Source organism: Budorcas taxicolor, chromosome 15 (genome assembly GCF_023091745.1).
Source record: "Budorcas taxicolor isolate Tak-1 chromosome 15, Takin1.1, whole genome shotgun sequence".
In the NCBI taxonomy this organism is placed as follows: Eukaryota; Metazoa; Chordata; class Mammalia; order Artiodactyla; family Bovidae; genus Budorcas; species Budorcas taxicolor.
In genome coordinates, this window is record NC_068924.1 from 38,028,080 (window position 1) to 38,047,429 (window position 19,350).

At 43.9% G+C, this 19,350-nt stretch overlaps 1 protein-coding gene across 1 annotated transcript in view; it reads right to left on the reverse strand.

The window, feature by feature from the left end:
• The window catches only part of SPON1 (spondin 1), a 310,259-nt gene that overhangs the window by 128,494 nt on the left and 162,415 nt on the right, over window positions 1–19,350 (reverse strand). The window contains exon 6 of the mRNA XM_052652432.1: window positions 2,200–2,348. Within this exon, the coding sequence (XP_052508392.1) occupies window positions 2,200–2,348 (149 nt within the window). The remainder of the gene's footprint in view (window positions 1–2,199; window positions 2,349–19,350) is intronic.

Here is a 19,350-nt window from a genome sequence, read left to right on the forward strand (position 1 = left end):
AGTTTCTCTGTGGGGTTAGGAAGGTGGGTAGAGAGGGCCAGTCTCATGAGTGTGTGACCTGTGCAGATTGTTAGGGCCCTGTGCTGTGAAATTCAAGTGTCACCATCTTGAAATTCTGAAGTTTTGAACAAAGGACCTCCCATTTTCACTAGGCCCTGCAAATGATTTATTTGGTACTAATACAGGCTTTGGAGCCAGGTGGACTTGGGTTCAAGTTCTGGAATTCTCTAACTATTGACTGTGCCTCCATTATCCTTATCAGAAAAACTGGGGAATTAATATTGTCTTCTCCAACTAGAGATGAGAGCTAAAAGTCCATGGTTAGCATCCAGAGAACCTGACAGCCCTTAGGACGTGCTCAGTGGGATTTTTAACTTTCATGTGCTGTACCCATAATTAAATATTATTATGACTTAATGTCAGGAACACTGGCCAGCTAGGAGAACCAGACATTGTCTACATGTACAAAAGCTAATCCCAGGTGTGCTGGTCAGGACCACACCAAGCAAAGAACATTTTCCTAAGAGGAGACAGGAGGCAGGAGGTCCATTCATCAGCTGTCAGCCTTCTTACTGCTATGACACATGACTGACCATGTTCTCCAGCACAGGGTGGCCTCAGTTTCTCAGAAAACCTGCCTGCTTCCCTTCTATCCAGAAATCCCTCAAGATAGCCAACGAGTGACATGGGCATTATTATGAAGATGCCCTTGATCTTGATCTAATTAATATGCAAACTTTAGTTTCAGCTACTCTTTATAACAAATGGTTTCTCAACATATGACACAACAGACCTTGGAAGGCCATATATTCCATGCTTGAGAATCAGGAGCCCAGACAAGCTATTTCCCCTCCATGACAGCCTAGATGAGGACCAGTATGAAGCCCTTCATGACTTTGCACATGAACGTGGCTGTGCTGTAGCCTAAATGAGCAATACCAGTGACAAGGCATGGCGGCCAGAGTCAGAGAAACACTAATCATTGGTAAGATAAACCTGTGACGAATAGCATACTATCTTGAAATGCTGGCTTAAACAATTTTTTTCTGAAAATGGAGAAAGGCTTTAAATCAAATTAATGAGAAACATAAGCTAATTCCTGGGTGTTTTTGGATGCTGGGCCAAAAGAATTCCTCAGGGGATTATAGCAGGAATCAGGTGGCCTTTGCTGCATTCAGTTTAGGGTCTGTGGGAGCTTGGAGTCCAGATGGTAGACATCAGGGGGAAGGACTGGGGGCCTCAGCTCTGCGTGCCCTGCTGCGCACACACACACCGTGAGACACAGGGCCCCCTGCACTGTTTCAGGAGACGTGGGGCAGGAGCTCAAGCAGGGCAGCAGCCTCACAGTGGCCTGTGCTGGAAACGACCACATTCCCAGCACGCTTGGCTCTTTCCTTCCTCCCCGCTGTACACTTATGAGCAGTGAGATGTGGTTCGCTACCCAGCTGTCTGAGGCCCAAAGGGCTTTTGTGGGTAGTGATGGCCAAAGCTGGACTGTCTCCTCCCCACAGTGCAGCCTGTGAATGGCCTTCAACAAACCACAGCTCTGCTTTCAAGATCCCTCATCAACCTCTTTCTAGTGCTTTTGATGATGGATGATGGTACTTCCCAACGAATAGAAAAGAATGATAGACTATTTCTCCCTTATCCCTCATTGGTGTGAAAGGGGTCCTAGATAATACCTGACTCCTGGGCCTGCATGAGATGGTACACTGTATCAATACATTAAAGATGCTTCAGCTTATAATTATTTTGATTAATTACTGACTATCAAACACCTCAAGACATAGGGGCAAAGACCATCTGTCGATAAACAAATGTTTCTTTTTGGAAATGGTGATTTTAGCTTCATGTGAATGTCACTCCCCCGACCCTCTCAAGAATCAAAGTAACCCACCACATAGACCCTCAGGAGAACAAAGATGTGATATTCCAACAATGCAGCTACAGCAACAGCTTTTAGAACAAGCTCAAGAAACCACAAATGCAGTCAGGGAAGATGCAAGACACAAGACGAACATTTGTGCCTCTGTCTTCAACTGAACATAAGCACTCTGAAACTCAGCAAATAGATTTCACTTCCTACAGTACCAATTTTCAAGCACATTGTCCTATAAGTTTTGAGCCCCTGGGAAAGAAAGCTAAAGGATGCTTGATGGCATGTCTGGGTTTTAGTCATTCTGGGATTATTTTTCTTACCTGTTGTCGAATTTCCTCCTCCATTTTCACTGGAGAGCCCAATTCTGCAACCTGTTTGACGCCTTCGCTCGCATACCCTCCATACTCCCATAGCACGTAATTCTTGGAGTGGGATCCGCCGATGATTGCAGACCAGTGATTGGCCCGACCTGGAAAAGCCAATTAGATGCAGGTATCAGTGTGGCTGTGGCTAAAACACAAGTCTCTTCAAGGATGGGGAGGTGTAATTGGACAATGATCCAACCTGTGTTGGCTAAGCACCTGCTCTGTGTTAGGTCCTATGCTATTCTGGGATGAGTAAGATAGTCCCTGTAAGCAAGTGAGTCTTGGGCATATGCAGACAGCGCAATGGGTACATGTCTATATAAGATACAGAGCTGGCCCAGAATGATGACTCCTGTCTGGAAGAATCTCAGAGAGGAAGAAAGTTGAGAGAAGGTTTAAATGCTGAGCAGAGTTGTAAGACAGAACAGAGAGGAACAACTATTTCTGGCGGACTCAGAAACATTAAGTCACATTGTGTGTTTGGGGAGCCATAAGTGATTTAGCATTGCTGTGTCACAGAGTGTCAAGGGGAGAGTTGGGAAATGAGGCCAGAGAAGTGGGAAGGAGCCTGTCCATGGAGAACCTTGTTCTAAATGCTTCAGGAGTTCAGATGTCATTTTAAAGGGTCTGAAACCATTGAAGTGTTCTGAGCAGGGGAATGACACGATCACATTTGAATTTTAGATAAATCATCCAGATAGCAGTGTGAAGGATGCATCAGTGTGGGCAATATTGGAGTGTGGAGCTGGGGAGGTGGGCACCGAGCAAAAGGGAGTGAGTAGGAAATTAGGCTTAATCATTCCTGGGAATAAGCACTGCTGGTTTTTGCTGGCTTTTGTGTACCTTCCAAGGTGAAGGGCAGGCAGGCTAGCCATGTGAAAGGATGGGCGAGGTGGTTTGGATACAAGGACATGACTAGTCCATCGTGGTTTGCTGAGGATCACCCAGGATAATGATGACACAGAGAGAGAACAGAATAATTTCTGGGCAGGACCAAGGCAGAATTTGGCCTGAGGACTTTTCAAAGTCTCAAGGGGGAGGAAAGAGAGGAGAGAAAAGTAAACACCAACACCACGCCAGATTTGTTTTTGCACATGATGAATATAAATACATATATATTGATTACTGGGCTTCCCGGGTGGCACTAGTGGTAAAGAACCCGTCTGCCAATGCAGGAGACATCAGAGACCCAGGTGAAATCCGTGGGTCCGGAAGATCCCCTGGAGGACGAAATGGCAACCCGCTTCAGTGTTCTTCTTGCCTGGCAAATTCCATGGACAGAGGAGCCTGGCAGGCTACAGTCCATGGGGTCACAAAGAGTCGGACATGACGGAAGTGACTTAGCATGCACACACGCATACTGATTACTGTTACATACAATTCGTTATAATGTGGATTCAGTTGTCTGCTGTTCTTTGGCTGGGTTTTTAAAATCTCCAGTTAAGGTATATTTTGGGGCACAGCAAGGAGGGAAACTTGAACTGGTTGGATCCAACTGATGTTTGCCGCTTCCAACCCTCTGGCTCAGGGTGGGCAGACCTTTCCACTCTACCCCCCACTACTTAAGAAAGTGATTCTGAACAGGCCCAGATCTTATTCACATCTCCCACCTGCTACTCCAGGGCCCTCTGGTCCAGGGGCACATCAAGAGCGTGGGCCCAAAGCTACCTGCCTGGTCTGCTGAGAGATGACATGATCCAGGCAGACAACATCACCATGGCGGTCTACCCAGCTGCTGGCTCATTGTTTCCCATACATCAGGGAAATGCAAACACTGAGTTTGTCCATCACATCCCTAGAGAAGACAGATGGAGGTGTTGCCAGCCATTTCTCTAATTTACTTCCTGATTGGGAAAGCATGCTCTGGTTATCATCTAGGCTAAGAGCATTGCTTGTGTAGGGGCAAGGGTTAGAATCAGTCATGATGTTTGGTTCATGGCATGAACACAGGGAGACCAGTTCCAGTATCTCTTCTGTTTCACCAAAATATCCCCTTGTTCCAGACCCATTCCACCTATAATTTCATACCTCAGTGGCTTAGCACATGCTGTTCCCTCTGTGGTTTCCTCCTGTCTCGGCCACTCATTCCTCTTTCCTGATTTACCCAGAAGCCTCCCAAGACCTCCCTGCTGCTGCTGCTAAGTTGCTTCAGTCGTGTTCGACTCTGTGCAACCCCAGAGATGGCAGCCCTCCAGGCTCCTCTGTCCCTGGGATTCTCCAGGCAAGAACACTGGAGTGGGTTGCCATTTCCTTCTCCAATGCATGAAAGTGGAAAGTGAAAGTGAAGTCGCGCGGTTGTGTCCGACTCTTAGTGACCCCATGGACTGCAGCCCACCAGGCTCCTCCGCCCATGGGATTTTCCAGGCAAGACCTCCCTAGAATGATTTAAACCTTTGTCTTCTGTCTCCCCTTAGCACAGATCACATTTTAAAAAATGGAAGTATAGTTGATACACAATGTTATATTAGCTTCAGGTATATAACACACTGATTCAATATTTTCATAGTTATTAAAAAATAATGGCTATATTTTTCTGTGCTGTACAATAGACACTTCTTGCTTACCTATTTTGGGTATCTTGATCCCTCTTACCCCTCCCCCTCTTTTTCCCCACTACCAGTTTGTTCTATCAGCACAGATCATATTTACGATCCCCACTTCATGTGTGTTTTCCCACTAGATCGTAGGCTCCCTGAGGAAGTCTGTCTTCAGCACTGTATGCCCAAGGGCCCAGCCCTGAGCCTGATGCACTGTGAATGCTTAGCACTTATTCCCTGAAGCATTTCATCCAAAAAATCAAATACAAAGATGGCAGTATACGTGCTGGAAGCATTGGGCAGCAGGCTTGCACAGATTTGGTTCAATGTGATTAAATTCAAGTCTCAGTTCAGCAGAGTTCCTAACTCCTACTGGGCTAAAGCGCTCAGCTATCCTGTGGGCTGTTAAAAAATAAACACCAAACAACAACAAAAAAGAAAGGCCTCGGTCTCAGAACCGGCAGACAGGGATTCAAATTCTGGCACTGACACTTACTACCTGTGGAAACTTGGCCAAATTCCAATTACTTTATTTCCCTGATTCATAGCTCATTCTTTTGTAACTCAGGGATGATAAGGCCTACCTTATAGACCTGTTATAAGAATTAAATTCAATTTTTACCATAATGACATAATATATGTGCAATCACTGGCACACAATAGACTCTCAATTAAGATGGTTTCTTCCTTCCCTGGTTGTTTGGGAGGCTACAAAAATGAGTAAAATATGAACCTGCCTTTGATTCAATATAAGAGATAAACACATAATGCGAACTAAGGCAAGAGGATAGGAACAAGCACAATCACAGGGCATGAGGGGGTGGACCAGATGGCTCTTTCTGATTTATTCATTGAACTTCCACTTACTATGTGCCAAGCACTGTGGCAGCCCCTGGGCACTGACAGGACTTGGACGTGGTGCTTGTCCTGGAGGGACTCACAGCCTGGGGGAGGGGCAATGGATGGATCAGCAGATGACCTATAATCAAGCACGGTCAGAGTTCTAGACACAAGAACATGGAACGCAGGAGATGGAGCAGCAAACTCCAAATTCAGGGATTCAAAGTCTAAATGCGCGTTTACAGAGAAACAAGTACCTCAAGAATGAGATGTCTTACTCGTGACTAAAATGTCAGGGTTATCAGTTCAGCCTTCGAGTCAACACAGTTGTTAGTTTTCTGAAATGCTCTTGCAACATACCACATTTATTCAAATTTTAGGACCTTGAATGACATTAACCACATAATAGATATTTTGCAAGGCACTAGGCTAGGGTAAGGGGGCAGACTATATCCTTCCTGGGGATACAAGGCAGGCACTCATGGGACAATTTGCACTGTTAGAAATAACAAGGAATTCAGGTGAGTGGCAGTCACATATGGACAGGATGGCTTGGGGGGAGGGCCACAGTGCAGAAGACCAAGGCTCCAGGCCTCCGTTCGTGACCATGAATCAGTTATTCCATCTCTCAGAGACGCAGTTCACCTTTTAAAAATAGAGATAATAATTACTAGACTGGATTGCTTCTCAGAGTTGTGCAAATTAATAGGGCTGGCCTGGGAGAGAACTATAAAAACTTTAAAGAAACTGTACAAAACAGAGTCTCTGTATTTGTATAGACAGAAAGCACAGGAGCATCCACAAGAAGGCAGAGGAGCAAGGACACTTCCCCCTTGGAAGGAGACTCCCGTGGGAAAACTGGCAGGACAGGAGGAGCAGGAATTCTATTAAAAATAGATAAGATCTATTTTTAGGGTTAGGAAGATCTCCTGGAGTAGGAAATGGCAACCCACTCCAGTATTCTTGCCTGGAGAATTCCATAAATAGAGGAGTCTGACAGGCTATAGTCCATGGAATTGCAGAGTTGGACATGACTGAGTGACTAACACACAGGTGTTAGGCACACTGCTTTCCTAGGTGCAACCCTCATTACAACTTCATGGTCATCCTACAGATGAAGAGATGTTAAGGAACCTTCCTAAGCTCACAGAGGAGCTAGCAAGAGGGCCAAGTTGGGGTTCAAATCCAAGTTCACCAGCCCTAAAACACATCCTCTTTTCCTGAGAAGTCAGGAAATGGAGACCATTTAGTGGAATAGACAGTTAGAAGACTAAGACATAAGATGAAAAAGAAAGGCAGGGCCAGGTTGTGGAGAGTGATGCATGCCCATTGTGGTAACTGGCATCAGAAGAGAGAGAAATATAATGGAAATTTTCTTGTGGCAAGAATGACATAACAATAGTTTACACGTATGGAGTCATTACTACGTGACAGGAACTGTGCCAGGACTTGACCAATACTGTCACATGAAATACTCAAGAAAGAAAAGTATTTTTTTCAAACCTAATAGAATTGTTTAGTAGCTCAAATATATAATAGAGAGACATAATTGTGAGCTTGCTTTATAATCTGTTATAACATTGTGTCAATGGGAAAAAATGCTTTCTGAGATTCAAACAATTAACTAAATTTAACAAAGAACTCCCTTCATGAAAATGAAAATGAAAAGTTGCTCAATCGTGTCTGATTCTTTGCGACCCCATGGAATTCTCCAGGCCAGAATACTGGAGTTGGTAACATATCCCTTCTTCAGAGGATCTTCCCAACCCAGGGATCGGACCAAGGTCTCCCACATTGCAGGTGGATTCTTTACCAGCTGAGCCCAAGGGAAGCCCAAGAATACTGGAGTGGGTAGCCTATCCCTTCTGCAGCAGATCTTCCCAGCCCAAGAATCGAGCAGGGGTCTCCCGCATTGCAGGCGGATTCTTTACCAGCTGAACTACCAGGGAAAATTCAACTCCCTTCATAGCAAATATTTATTTAAAAGAACTTTTATGACATATTCAGACATTAGGAAATTCTTTTTTAAAAAAAAATATTTATTTGACTGTGCTGGGTCTTAGTTGCAGCATGCGGAATCTAGCTTCCTGACCAGGAATTGAACCCAGGCCCCCTGCATTGGGAGCTCAGAGTCTTAGCCACTGGACCACCAGGGAAGTCCTAGGAAATTCTTATATGTAGCATATGCTTTTAAATTAATCAAAAAAGAAAGTTCTTTCTCTCTCTCTCTCTTTTTTTTTTTTGATACAAGTGCTATCTCAATTTCCACTCTTCACATGAGGAAACTTAGACTTGAAGAGGTGAAATGAGTTAACCCCAGATCATCAGAGCAGATATGGAAGATGCCGGGATTCAAAGTTGAGTCTATCTAGTGCCAGACCCCACCTCTCCCCCACCCACTACATCTCATCTTTGGAAGGACATGCCAGCCATAGGGAGGAGAGAGGGCCCCAAGTGTGAAGAGACCAAACAGGAGATCCATCACCATCCCTGGCTGAGTTGTGTATGGCCTGGTTTAGGAGAGGAAAGGGGAACATGGGACCAGATGTGTGAGCCAGTAAAATCAGGGAGGGCTAGACAGTCTACAGGAGTCAGTTTGGTGAAGAAAAAATCTCCAGTTTTTGGATCAAACATGTGTGTATTCCAGTCTCCAATCTGAAACTTTCTAGACTGAATAAGTTAGTCAGTCACTCTCAACTCAAGTCTCCTCATCTGTAAAGTAGGGATATTGACATGACCAGCCTCCTAGTGCCTTTCTGAGGCTGATGTCCATGAATTAAAGACAGTTAACACATGAAATGGGCTCCAAAGATACCAGCTAGTCAAATTAAATCTGAATGTGGTGGGGCAAAGCCAGAAAAGCTTCTGGAAGCCATGGGACCAAAGGGAATTGGATTTGGAGATTGGTTAGCAGTTTGAACTAGAACTGGTGGGAAGAGATGACAGGAATGTTAGATGCAGGAAACGGAATCTGAAGAAAATGGTAGGGAGTCATCTAAATGGGACACAGTTGTCTAGGGCTGGAAGAATGAGGTGCTAAGCAGACCCCAGTTAGTTGGGACACAGACAAGTTTAGCCCCCATTCTCCAGGAAATAAGGGATGAGAAGGAGAGAGGCTGCAGGTATCAGGAAGCCTAGGGAGAAGGGGATAAAGTAAATGCTCATGACTTTGTTACAGGAACACTCAGTGGGACCACCCCTGGGGTTCCTAGTTAACACTTGGGCTTCAGCCTCAGGGTAAAGGCAGAAAAACAGACACTATCAGCAACTCTTTGACTCTCAAGTAAGGCCACAGCTCCTTGGTTTAGCCAGCCTCTCTCTGGCTCCAGCAGCTGGGTCTAGATGGTTACGCCCAGTAGCTTGGATGGGGCATAGGTGTGACAGAGGCAGGTGGAAAGCTGGGAGGAAATGATTAGACATTTGAGTCTGAGATATTGCTAGCTAGCCAGGTGCGTGCATCGGTCTGAAAAGCCACTCCAGGGGGACACAGGTGCACTCATCTCACTTCTGACATCTTTTCTGCTGTCAGCACTAGATGGTAAATTATGGGATTCACAATGATGCCTAGAAGCCTAGCGCTGATGAAAGAAGAACCATGTCTGGCCTTTTGTCTGGTGTAGGAGGAGGCATATTGCACAGTAGATGGATTCTTCAAGATGTTCTGCATATGGTAGCTATTCAGTGACAGCCCAGATTTCCTAGACTGCTTTGCCAGTGGCTGCACTTCCTTGCCAATCTCAATCCTGAAGAAGCCAACCATTCATTTTCTTGACACTCATTCAGAGCTTCACTGGAGAATGTTTTGCAACCTTAAGGACTAGTTTGCTACAATCTCCCGTTATCCACTCTCAGTCTCACCCATCATATCTTAGCAAATCTTTGGGAACTGGTTGGACTCATACAGAATTTGTTATTGTAGCTACAGCACAGTTCCTCCACTTTCTAAGTCCTAGCCTCCTCTCCCCATCTACTCTTAATAGAAGACTCTGTCACTTAACTTTCCTGAGAAGACCAACATCAACACACCCAGACTTACCCAGGTACCACCTGGCCAGTGATCAATAGAAAAACACTGTGGCCCTGCCAACCCTGCTCATAAACCTTGTCTTGGCTCTCACTTCCCTCTTGGCCTGGCTCTTCTCACCCTGAGCTCAGTTCCAGAATCTGCCTGGTTTCTGACCCTTTGGATTTGGCCATAGAACGTGGCTCCTCCAGATTTGCTGCTGGGTGCTGCCTAGGACATAGCCTGTACTTGCCCTCTGACTCTTCTTGCTCTTGGGTGCTTCATGAACTCACTCTGATCAAGCTGTTCTGGCTTTTATGATTCCATATCAGTAGAGTCTCCTGGAAAAAACCCTGCATGGGGAGATCTGTCACTAAGGACAGAAATTCATCAACTTTCTTTCATTCTGCCTTCTTTACTTAGCTAGTGTTTTTTCCTTCCTTAAGCTCTTAAGATAGTGTCATTTTTCTGTTCCAGGAAAACATGTAGGCAATTGATTACATTCTTTTGTATTTCCCCTAAGACCTCCAATGATAATAGTCTATTCTATTAACTAATCAAATGAACATTTACTAGGCAAATACTATGTACTATGTCAGCAATCAGTAAGCTGAAGCTCACTGCCTATTTTTGTCCTGATAAAGTTTTATATTTCATGTATTATTTATGTATTGTTTATGGCTGCTTTCATGATACAACAGTTTAGCCAAGAGGTTACAACAGAGACCATCTGGCCTGCAAACCCTAAAATAGTTATTATCTGGTCCTTTATTGGGCATCCCTGGTGACTCAGATGGTAGAGAATCTGCCGGCAATGTGGGAGATCTGGGTTCCATTCCTGGGTCAGGAAGATCCCCTGGAGAAGGGAAAGGCTACGCACCCCCAGTGTTCTTGCCTGGAGAATTCCATGGACAGTGGAGCTTGGCAAGCTACAGTCCAAAAGTTTCCTAAAATGTGTGCTAGGCCATGGTGACTCTGAAAAGAATCAGATTTGATCCCATCTTTGAAATGTTCAGTGTGGAGGGTAAGGTTGAGGGCACAAAGGACAGGTCATAATAGGCAATTACAATAAAATGTCGGCGGTATAGCTTTGATAAAGGCAAAATCAGAGTGCTATGAAAGCACAAATAAAGGGACATTAAACCCAGGCTGTACCAGAGAAGGCTTCCTGGAGGAGATGGCAATTGAGCTCCATTCTGAAGGATAAGTAGGAGTTAAGAAAGGCAATTAGTGGGTAAAAGGGAGGGTATTTTTTACAGAGGGATCAGTATGTTCCAAAGCGAAGCCAGAGACACAAGAAAAATCAAAAGTCGGTCAAGGCATTCTGTCTATGTGTCTCTGTGAGTATTTGTAAGAAAGGGCTTATCAGTAATGAAGCCCATCAGCTAGGCAGACCTTGAAGAGATATGAATGTCTTCATAGTAAGTTTTTAATTTTATCCTGAAAGTGGTGTGAAGAAGAGAATAAGATATTCCTGTCTATAGATAACTCCCACATCTATATATGCTCATGCAACTTATGCTTCTGACTCGGATGTAGTAAATGGCACTGGACTAGCCCTCTGGACATAAGTAACTATAAAACTGGACAAAATATGGGCTTTCCTGACAGCTCAGATGGTAAAGAATCTGCCTGCAATACAGAAGGCCCTGGTTCAATTCCTGGGTCAGGAAGACCTCCTGGAGAAAGGCTAGGCTACCCAATCCAGTATTCTTGGGCTTCCCTGGTGGCTCAGATGGTAAAGAATCCACCTGCAATGCTGGAGACCTGAGTTTGATCCCTGGTTTGGGAAGATGATCCTCTGGAGGAGGGCATGGCAACCCACTCCAGTATTCTTGCCTGGAGAATTCCCAAGGACAGAGGAACCTGATGGGCAAAATACACGAAGCACCAGTTTTCAGAAAAGGACTCTGATCCCTGAGAAAAGTGAAACACAAGAGATGAGCCTCAGGTGTGACCTAGACATTTTCTAGTTTGTGATGCAGGAAAGTAGAGCACAACGAAGAATGGCAATCTGGCTAAACTGACGGGAATCTGAGGCTGCTGAGACAGACAGGATTTACTGGTAAAAATACCAGTAAGGGAGGGAGCTGCACAGAGAAGTTCAGAAATATGCAAAAAAGTCCACTGAAATCTGTCACCAAACACTGAGCTGCACATGTGCAGGGTGGGACTCCAAAGGCCTAGGAGAGAACAGTTACTGACCAGCTAAGAGCTGAATGGAAATTCCAGAGATCACACGATGCTAGAGATGTAGGAATTCCCATCATCCATATTAAAGAGACTTTGCTAACCATTCAGGATGTTCAAGTGAGACTCTAGAAAAGCCACATATTAGGAGTAAAATGACATTATACCCAGAGCAAGGACTACTCTAGACTAACCCTAACAAAGCTTAGAAAACAAGCCTTGAAAGAGAATTAAGCAGGTCTACCACTAAAACTGTCAAATCAAAACTCCATCTCTCTAAAGAAAGACAGCAAATCCAGACACTCAACAACATAGCACCTACAATGTCTATCATACAATCAAAAGTTGTTCAGGAGCAGGAAAATATGATTATAACCATAAAAAAAAATAGAAAAAAAAAGTTCCTGAGATGACAGATACATTGAGATTATCATATGAGGACTTTAAAACATCTATTATCAATATGTTCAAGAATTTTAAGATAGACTTAATAAGTAGACAAATGGAGACCCTCAGCAGAGAAAGAGAAGCTATTTTTAAAAACCCAGTGGAAATTCTAGAACTGAAAAATACACCTGTATATATGACATGGCAAAGGAAAGGATATGTAGACTAAAAAATAGGGTAATAGAAACAATTCAAAACGAAGCACAGAGACAAAAAGTTTGAAAAAAATAAACTGGAGTCTCAGCGATCTTTAGAACAACAACTAGTTTAACATAAAGGTATCTGGAGTCTCAGAAGGAGATGATAGAGAAATTGAGTTATAAAATATTTTTTAAGTGCCTGAAAACTTCACAAATTTGATGAAAAATATCAATCTACAGATCCAAGAAGCTCAATAAACTCAAAACACAATTGAAGCAAGAAAATTCCACCTAGGTACATCACAATCAGTTGATGATACCTAGAGATCATCACGGAGGAGGCAATGGCAACCCACTCCAGTACTCTTGCCTGGAAAATCCCATGGATGGAGGAGCCTGGTGGGCGGCAGCCCGTGGGGTCGCTAAGAGTCAGACACGACTAAGCGGCTTCACTTTCACTTTTCACTTTCACGCATTGGAGAAGGAAATGGCAACCCACTCCAGTGTTCTTGCCTGGAGAATCCCAGGGATGGGCGAGCCTGGTGGGCTGCCGTCTATGGGGTCGCACAGAGTCGGACACGACTGAAGTGACTTAGCAGAAGCAGCAGAAGTCATCAAGGTCCTGGAAGATAGCTGAATTTTCTAACTGGCTGTGGGCAGCTTAGTTGTTGTTCAAGTGGCAGTCAGCACTGGCAGGGTATAGAAGGTCACCAGGCGGGTGGAGCAAATGGTGGGACAATGACAACAAAATGAGTCAGATATACAGACAGAAGTTCTCAGGAGCAGCCAGTAAAGTCCCTGACATTAGTTTGCAGTCAGGATTCAGGTTCCACCTTTTGCAGTCAGAATGGGAGACTTAAAAGGTGTTGAGAGAGAAGCAGTGATCAAAGAAGCTTCTCTGTTCTGAGCCTTACGGGCACTTGGCAGGGACATCTTGAGTGTGAAGACAATTTAAGAGGCCAGAGATGAGCCCCGAGAGACTTGGGGTCTGGACTGGGAGTGAAGGATCTTTAGCAACTGCCTGCCTCATGTCGGAATTGCCTTAGGAACAGGGAAATGGTAATAATCGTTAATATTTAGTGAGACTTTACTATGTGCTTTGTATATTGTTATTTATTTCATCTTTGAGTCAAGCCCATTTTACAGACTAGGAAGTTAAAGCATAGAAGCATTAAATGACTTGCTCAGAGTTATCCAGCTGGTTAAGTGGTAGAACCAGGATTTGGACCCAGGCAGGCTCACTCTACAGATGCTCTAAGTGAATTTTTCTGTGAAGATGGAATTGTTCCATAGTCTGCTGTCCAACATGGTAGCCCCTTGCCAGAGTGCATATTGAATGCTTGAAATGTTATATAATTTTAATCCATTAAAATAGCTACATGTATCTAGTGGCTATCACATTAGTACAGCTAGAGAATCTTGGATAGGTCTGAGGGTCTTGGATAGGTCTGCTAAGTATAAGGACCAACTGTGCAAATAGCCACTCTCAGAAGTGGAGATGAGAGGACAGGCCTTCCCGGCAGCTGTCACAGCTGTGGATCACATGTGGCAGGCAGAACTGTCCTTGAACTAAGATTTGGCCTGCAGCAGTCACATTTGAGGCTCCATATCACATACTCTCCATCTACCTCTGACTTCAGCCACAGTGGTAGGCAGATGTGAGTACCCACTCATGCTTTCAGTGAATGCCCACCTCAAGTGTACTGTGCCTCTTTCCATTTACTGCCTTATACCTTCAGTCCCTCCTAAAGGAGATCAGTCCTGGGTGTTCATTGGAAGGGCTGATGCTGAAGCTGAAACTCCAATACTTTGGCCACCTCATGTGAAGAGCTGACTCATTGGGAAAGACCCTGATGCTAGGAGGGATTGGGGCAGGAGGAGAAGGCGATGACAGAGGATGAGATGGCTGGATGGCATCACCAACTCAATGGACATGAGTTTGAGTGAACTCTGGGAGTGGGTGATGGACAGGGAGGCCTAGTGTGCTGTGATTCACGGGGTCGCAAAGAGTCGGACACAACTGAGTGACTGAACTGACTGACCTTCTCTGAAGCACTGAGTGCCTGCTTGGGCAGCAATCAAGTGTCTGGAAGACCAGGGAAGTTACTGCTCCTAGAGACAATACTCAGCCTACAGAGTCAAGGGAGCTTGTGGACAATTCTGGAAAGTGGATAATTCTGGAAGGCATTCTGTATACTTTTCAGAGGTGCACTGATGCCAGTGACCTCAAAATGCACTCCTAGGTAGATTTTCTTCTCCTGCCCTATCATTATCCCTCAACTCCTTCACTCTTGCTTTCAGCATCATCATTTTTGTAAACCATCTGCACCAAAGTCCTTGCCTCAGGCTCTACTTTGGGGGAAGTTGGTACATGGCTCTCTCAACTAAGATTGTGTGTCCGGGCCTAGAGATTCATTCAAGTCTGGGGATTAGACAAGAGGTAGCTAGGGCTGCTCCTCTTATTTCTGTAAGCAGAGTAGTTTTATAGATGATCTTTCAGCACCCCTCCACCCAAACTACAGATGTTGTTTCCATTGTCATCACCATTGTTGCCATTGTTACCATTATCGTTACCATTAAAACCTTTACTATTTATTGAGCACATTCCCTGCCTTATATACTTCATAGGCATTAGCTAACATCCTTCTGTTCTCACAGTGCTCATACTAGGGAGGTCCATTACTACCTCCATGTTGCGGATGAGGGAACTGAGCTGCTGGTAAGCAGCAGAGCTAAGCCTATCACCTGTTCTACCAAGGCTATGCCCTTTCTACTCCACTGGGCATCCAAAGCCCAAGCCAAGTCCAGAGTTATTTAAGAGGTCACTCTAGTGTCACCCATGCCTGTCACCATGGGAACAAATAAGGTGGTGCCTATCCAGAGCCTTTGACAACACTGGGGTTTATCAGCTAAACCTGTCCTTCACTATACTATGCTCAAATTATGTCCACTGAGTCAGTGATGTTATCTAACCATCTCATCCTCTGCCACCCTCTTCTCCTTTTGCTTTCAGTCTTTCCCAGCATCAGGGTCTTTTCCAATAAATCGGCTCTTCACATCAGGTGGCCAAAATATTGGAGCATCAGTTTCAGCCTTTCCCACCCATTTTTCTGAACTTCTGATTCTTGATTTATTTAGTGACAGATTTTATTTTCTTGGGCTCCACAGTCACTGAGAATAGTGACTGGACCCACAAAATTAAAAGATGCTTGCTTCTTGGAAGAAAAGCTATGACCAACCTAGGCAGTGTATTAAAAAACAGAGTCATCACTTTGCCAACAAAGGTCCATACAGTCAATGCTATGGTTTTTTCAATAGTCATGTATGGATGTAAGAGGTGGATCATAAAGACCTGAGTGCCAAAGAAGTGATACTTTCAAACTGTGGTGTTGGACAAGACTCTTGAGAGTCCCTTGGACTGCAAGGAGATGAAACCATCAATTGTAAAGTAAATCAACTCTGAATATCCATTGGAAGGACTGATGTCCTTCCAATACTTTGGCCACCTGATGTGAAGAGTCAATTCATTGGAAAAGACCCTGAAGCTGAGAAAGATTGAGGGCAAAAAGAGAAGGGGCTGACAGAAGATGAAATTATTGGATAGCATCACCGACTTGATGAACACGAGCTTGAGCAAACTTTGGGAGTTAGTGGAGGACAAGAAAGTCTGACATACTGTGGTTCATGGAGTCATGAAGAGTCAGACATGACTTAGTGACTGAACAACAACAAAGCCTAAAAGACGCTTCCTCCTTGGAAGAAAAGCTATGACCAACCTAGACAGCATATTCAAAAGCAGAGACATTACTTTGCCGACTAAGGTCCGTCTAGTCAAGGCTATGGTTTTTCCAGTGGTCATGTATGGATGTGAGGGTTGGACTGTGAAGAAGGCTGAGTGCCGAAGAATTGATGCTTTTGAACTGTGGCACTGGAGAAGACTCTTGAGAATCCCTTGGACTGCAAGGAGATCCAACCAGTCCATTTTGAAGGAGATCAGTCCTGGCATTTCTTTGGAAGGAATGATGCTAAAGCTGAAACTCCAGTACTTTGGCCACCTCATGAGAAGAGTTGACTCATTGGAAAAGACTCTGATGCTGGGAGGGATTGGGGACAGGAGGAGAAGGGGACGACAGAAGATAAGATGGCTGTATGGCATCACTGACTTGATGGACGTGAGTCTGAATGAACTCCAGGAGTTGGTGATGGACAGGGAGGCCTGGCATGCTGCGATTCATGGGGTTGCAAAGAGTCAGACACGACTGAGCGACTGAACTGAACTGAACTGAATCACCTGATTTTTCATCTCAGAGGTAAATAACATAACCTCAGGGCACCCCCAAACTCCTATCCCCGTTGCTATTCTAAAGGCTAGTTAAAGGTTTATTGTGCATTGACAAATAGCACTGGGGTTAAATTCCTAGAAAGAAGAAGTTTATTTAAAAGTGGCCTTCCAAGCTGACTTTTTTACATAAACATTGTTATATATGGGAGAGAGGCTGTATTCCTGGACAACTTCCAAAGGTTTAATACACCATTTACACCTGAGTTTGAAGCCCTGCAGAAGGAATTATAGCACTTTGGATGATAAATTCTAGTCATGTTTACCTAATTTTAAAAATCTAGGAGCTTGTATCAGAGAAGGCAATGGCAACCCACTCCAGTACTCTTGCCTGGAAAAATTCCATGGAAAGAGGAGCCTGGTAGGGTGCAGTCCATGGAGTCACTAAGAGTTGGACATGACTGAGCGACTTCACTTTCACTTTTCACTTTCATGCATTGGAGAAGGAAATGGCAACCCACTCCAGCGTTCTTGCCTGGAGAATCCCAGGGACGGGGGAGCCTGGTGAGCTGCCATCTACGGGGTCGCACAGAGTCGGACACAACTGAAGCAACGTAGCAGCAGCAGCAGCAGCAGGAGCTTGTATGTAAAAGCTCAGCTGGAGCAGTAAATAACTCTGCTTTGTTTTTTAGAGTATAACCAAAAAATGGAGTTCTTCTATATCCATTAGCTCATCTTTCAGATTTAAGTCTCAACTGTCAGATAAACCCTGTAAGCAAGTAACCCAAAGTTCTTTTGGGTTTGAAAAGTTTTTAGGTAGCAGAGAGAAGAGGTAGTGAGAAATAGGAATTACTGAGCATACCCGTGTACCAGGTACTTTCACATGTATCATCTAATTTGCTTTTCAGTTCCATTTCATGGATGAGCAAACAGGTTTGGTGAGGATCTTTAACTTGTCAGTGGACACATTACTTATGAGTGGTTAAGCAGGATTTGGGTTGTATTGCTTTGTCTTTGGGAAGAGTTTTTCTTCTGACAATGACAGAGAGCTTGGAAGCTCTTGGGAATGTTTGTTAAGTTAATTCTATTAGAAGCAAAATCTATTGACCCAGTTTATATATAGGAAGATAGAGGAGTCAGGATGGGTAAAAAAGAAAATTCTACCTCAAAACTGAAGGTAAAAGTGAAGATAAGAGTCCAGTTCTTTCATGACCATAGATGCAATACCTCAAACAAAAATATTAGCAACTCTATATCCAAGTATTTAGAAAAAGGATACCATATCACAATGCAGGGTTTATTCCATGAATGCCAGTATAGTTTAACATTCAATAATTCACCACATTAACAGAAAAAATTTATGAATATTTACATAGATATAGAAATATTTTATGTGGAGTAAAATGGCTGTCTGAGGAGGCCTTACAAATATCTGTGAGAAGAAGAGAAGCGAAAAGCAAAGGAGAAAAGGAAAGATATACCCATTTGAATGCAGAGTTCCAAAAGATAGCAAGGAGAGATAAGAAAGCCTTTCTCAGCGATCAATGCAAAGAAATAGAGGAAAACAATAGAATGGGAAAGACTAAAGATCTCTTCAAGAAAACTAGAGATACTAAGGGAATATTTCATGCAAAGATGGGCTCAATGAAGGACAGAAATGGTATGGACCTGACAAAAGCAGAAAATATTAAGAAGAGGCGGCAAGAATACACAGAAGAACTGTACAAAAAAGTTCTTCATGACCCAGTTAATTATGATGGTGTGATCACTCACCTAGAGCCTGGCATCTTGGGATGTGAAGTCAAGTGGGCCTTAGGAAGGAGGTGATGAATTCCAGTTGAGCTATTTCAAATCCTAAAAGATGATGCTGTGAAAATGCTGCACTCAATATGCTAGCAAATTTGGAAAACTCAGCAGTGGCCACAGGACTGGAAAAGATCAGTTTTCATTCCAATGCCAAAGAAAGGCAATGCCAAAGAGTGCTCAAACTACCACATGATTGCACTCATCTCACACGCTAGTAAAGTAATTCTCAAAATTCTCCAAGCCAGGCTTCAGCAATATGTGAACCATGAACTTCCAGATGTTCAAGCTGGTTTTAGAAAAGGCAGAGGAACAAGAGATCAAATTGTCAACATCTGCTGGATCATTGAAAATGCAAGAGAGTTCCAGAAAGACATCTATTTCTGCTTTCTTGACTATGCCAAAGCCTTTGACTATGTGGATCACAATCAACTGTGGAAAATTCTGAGAGAGATGGGAATACCAGAATACCTGACCTGCCTCTTGAGAAACTTGTATGCAGGTCAGGAAGCAACAGTTAGAACTGGACATGGAACAACAGACTGGTTCCAAATAGGAAAAGGAGTACGTCAAGGCTGTATATTGTCACTCTGCTTATTCAACTTATATGCAGAGTACATCATGAGAAATGCTGGGCTGGAGGAAGCACAAGCTGGAATCAAGATTGCTGGGAGAAATATCAATAACCTTATATATGCAGATGACACCACCCTTATGGGAGAAAGTGAAGAAGAACTAAAGAGCCTCTTGATGAAAAGTAAAAGAGGAGAGTGAAAAAGTTGGCTTAAAGCTCAACATTCAGAAAACTAAGGTCATGGCATCTGGTCCCATCACTTCATGAGAAATAGATGGGGAAACAGTGGCTGA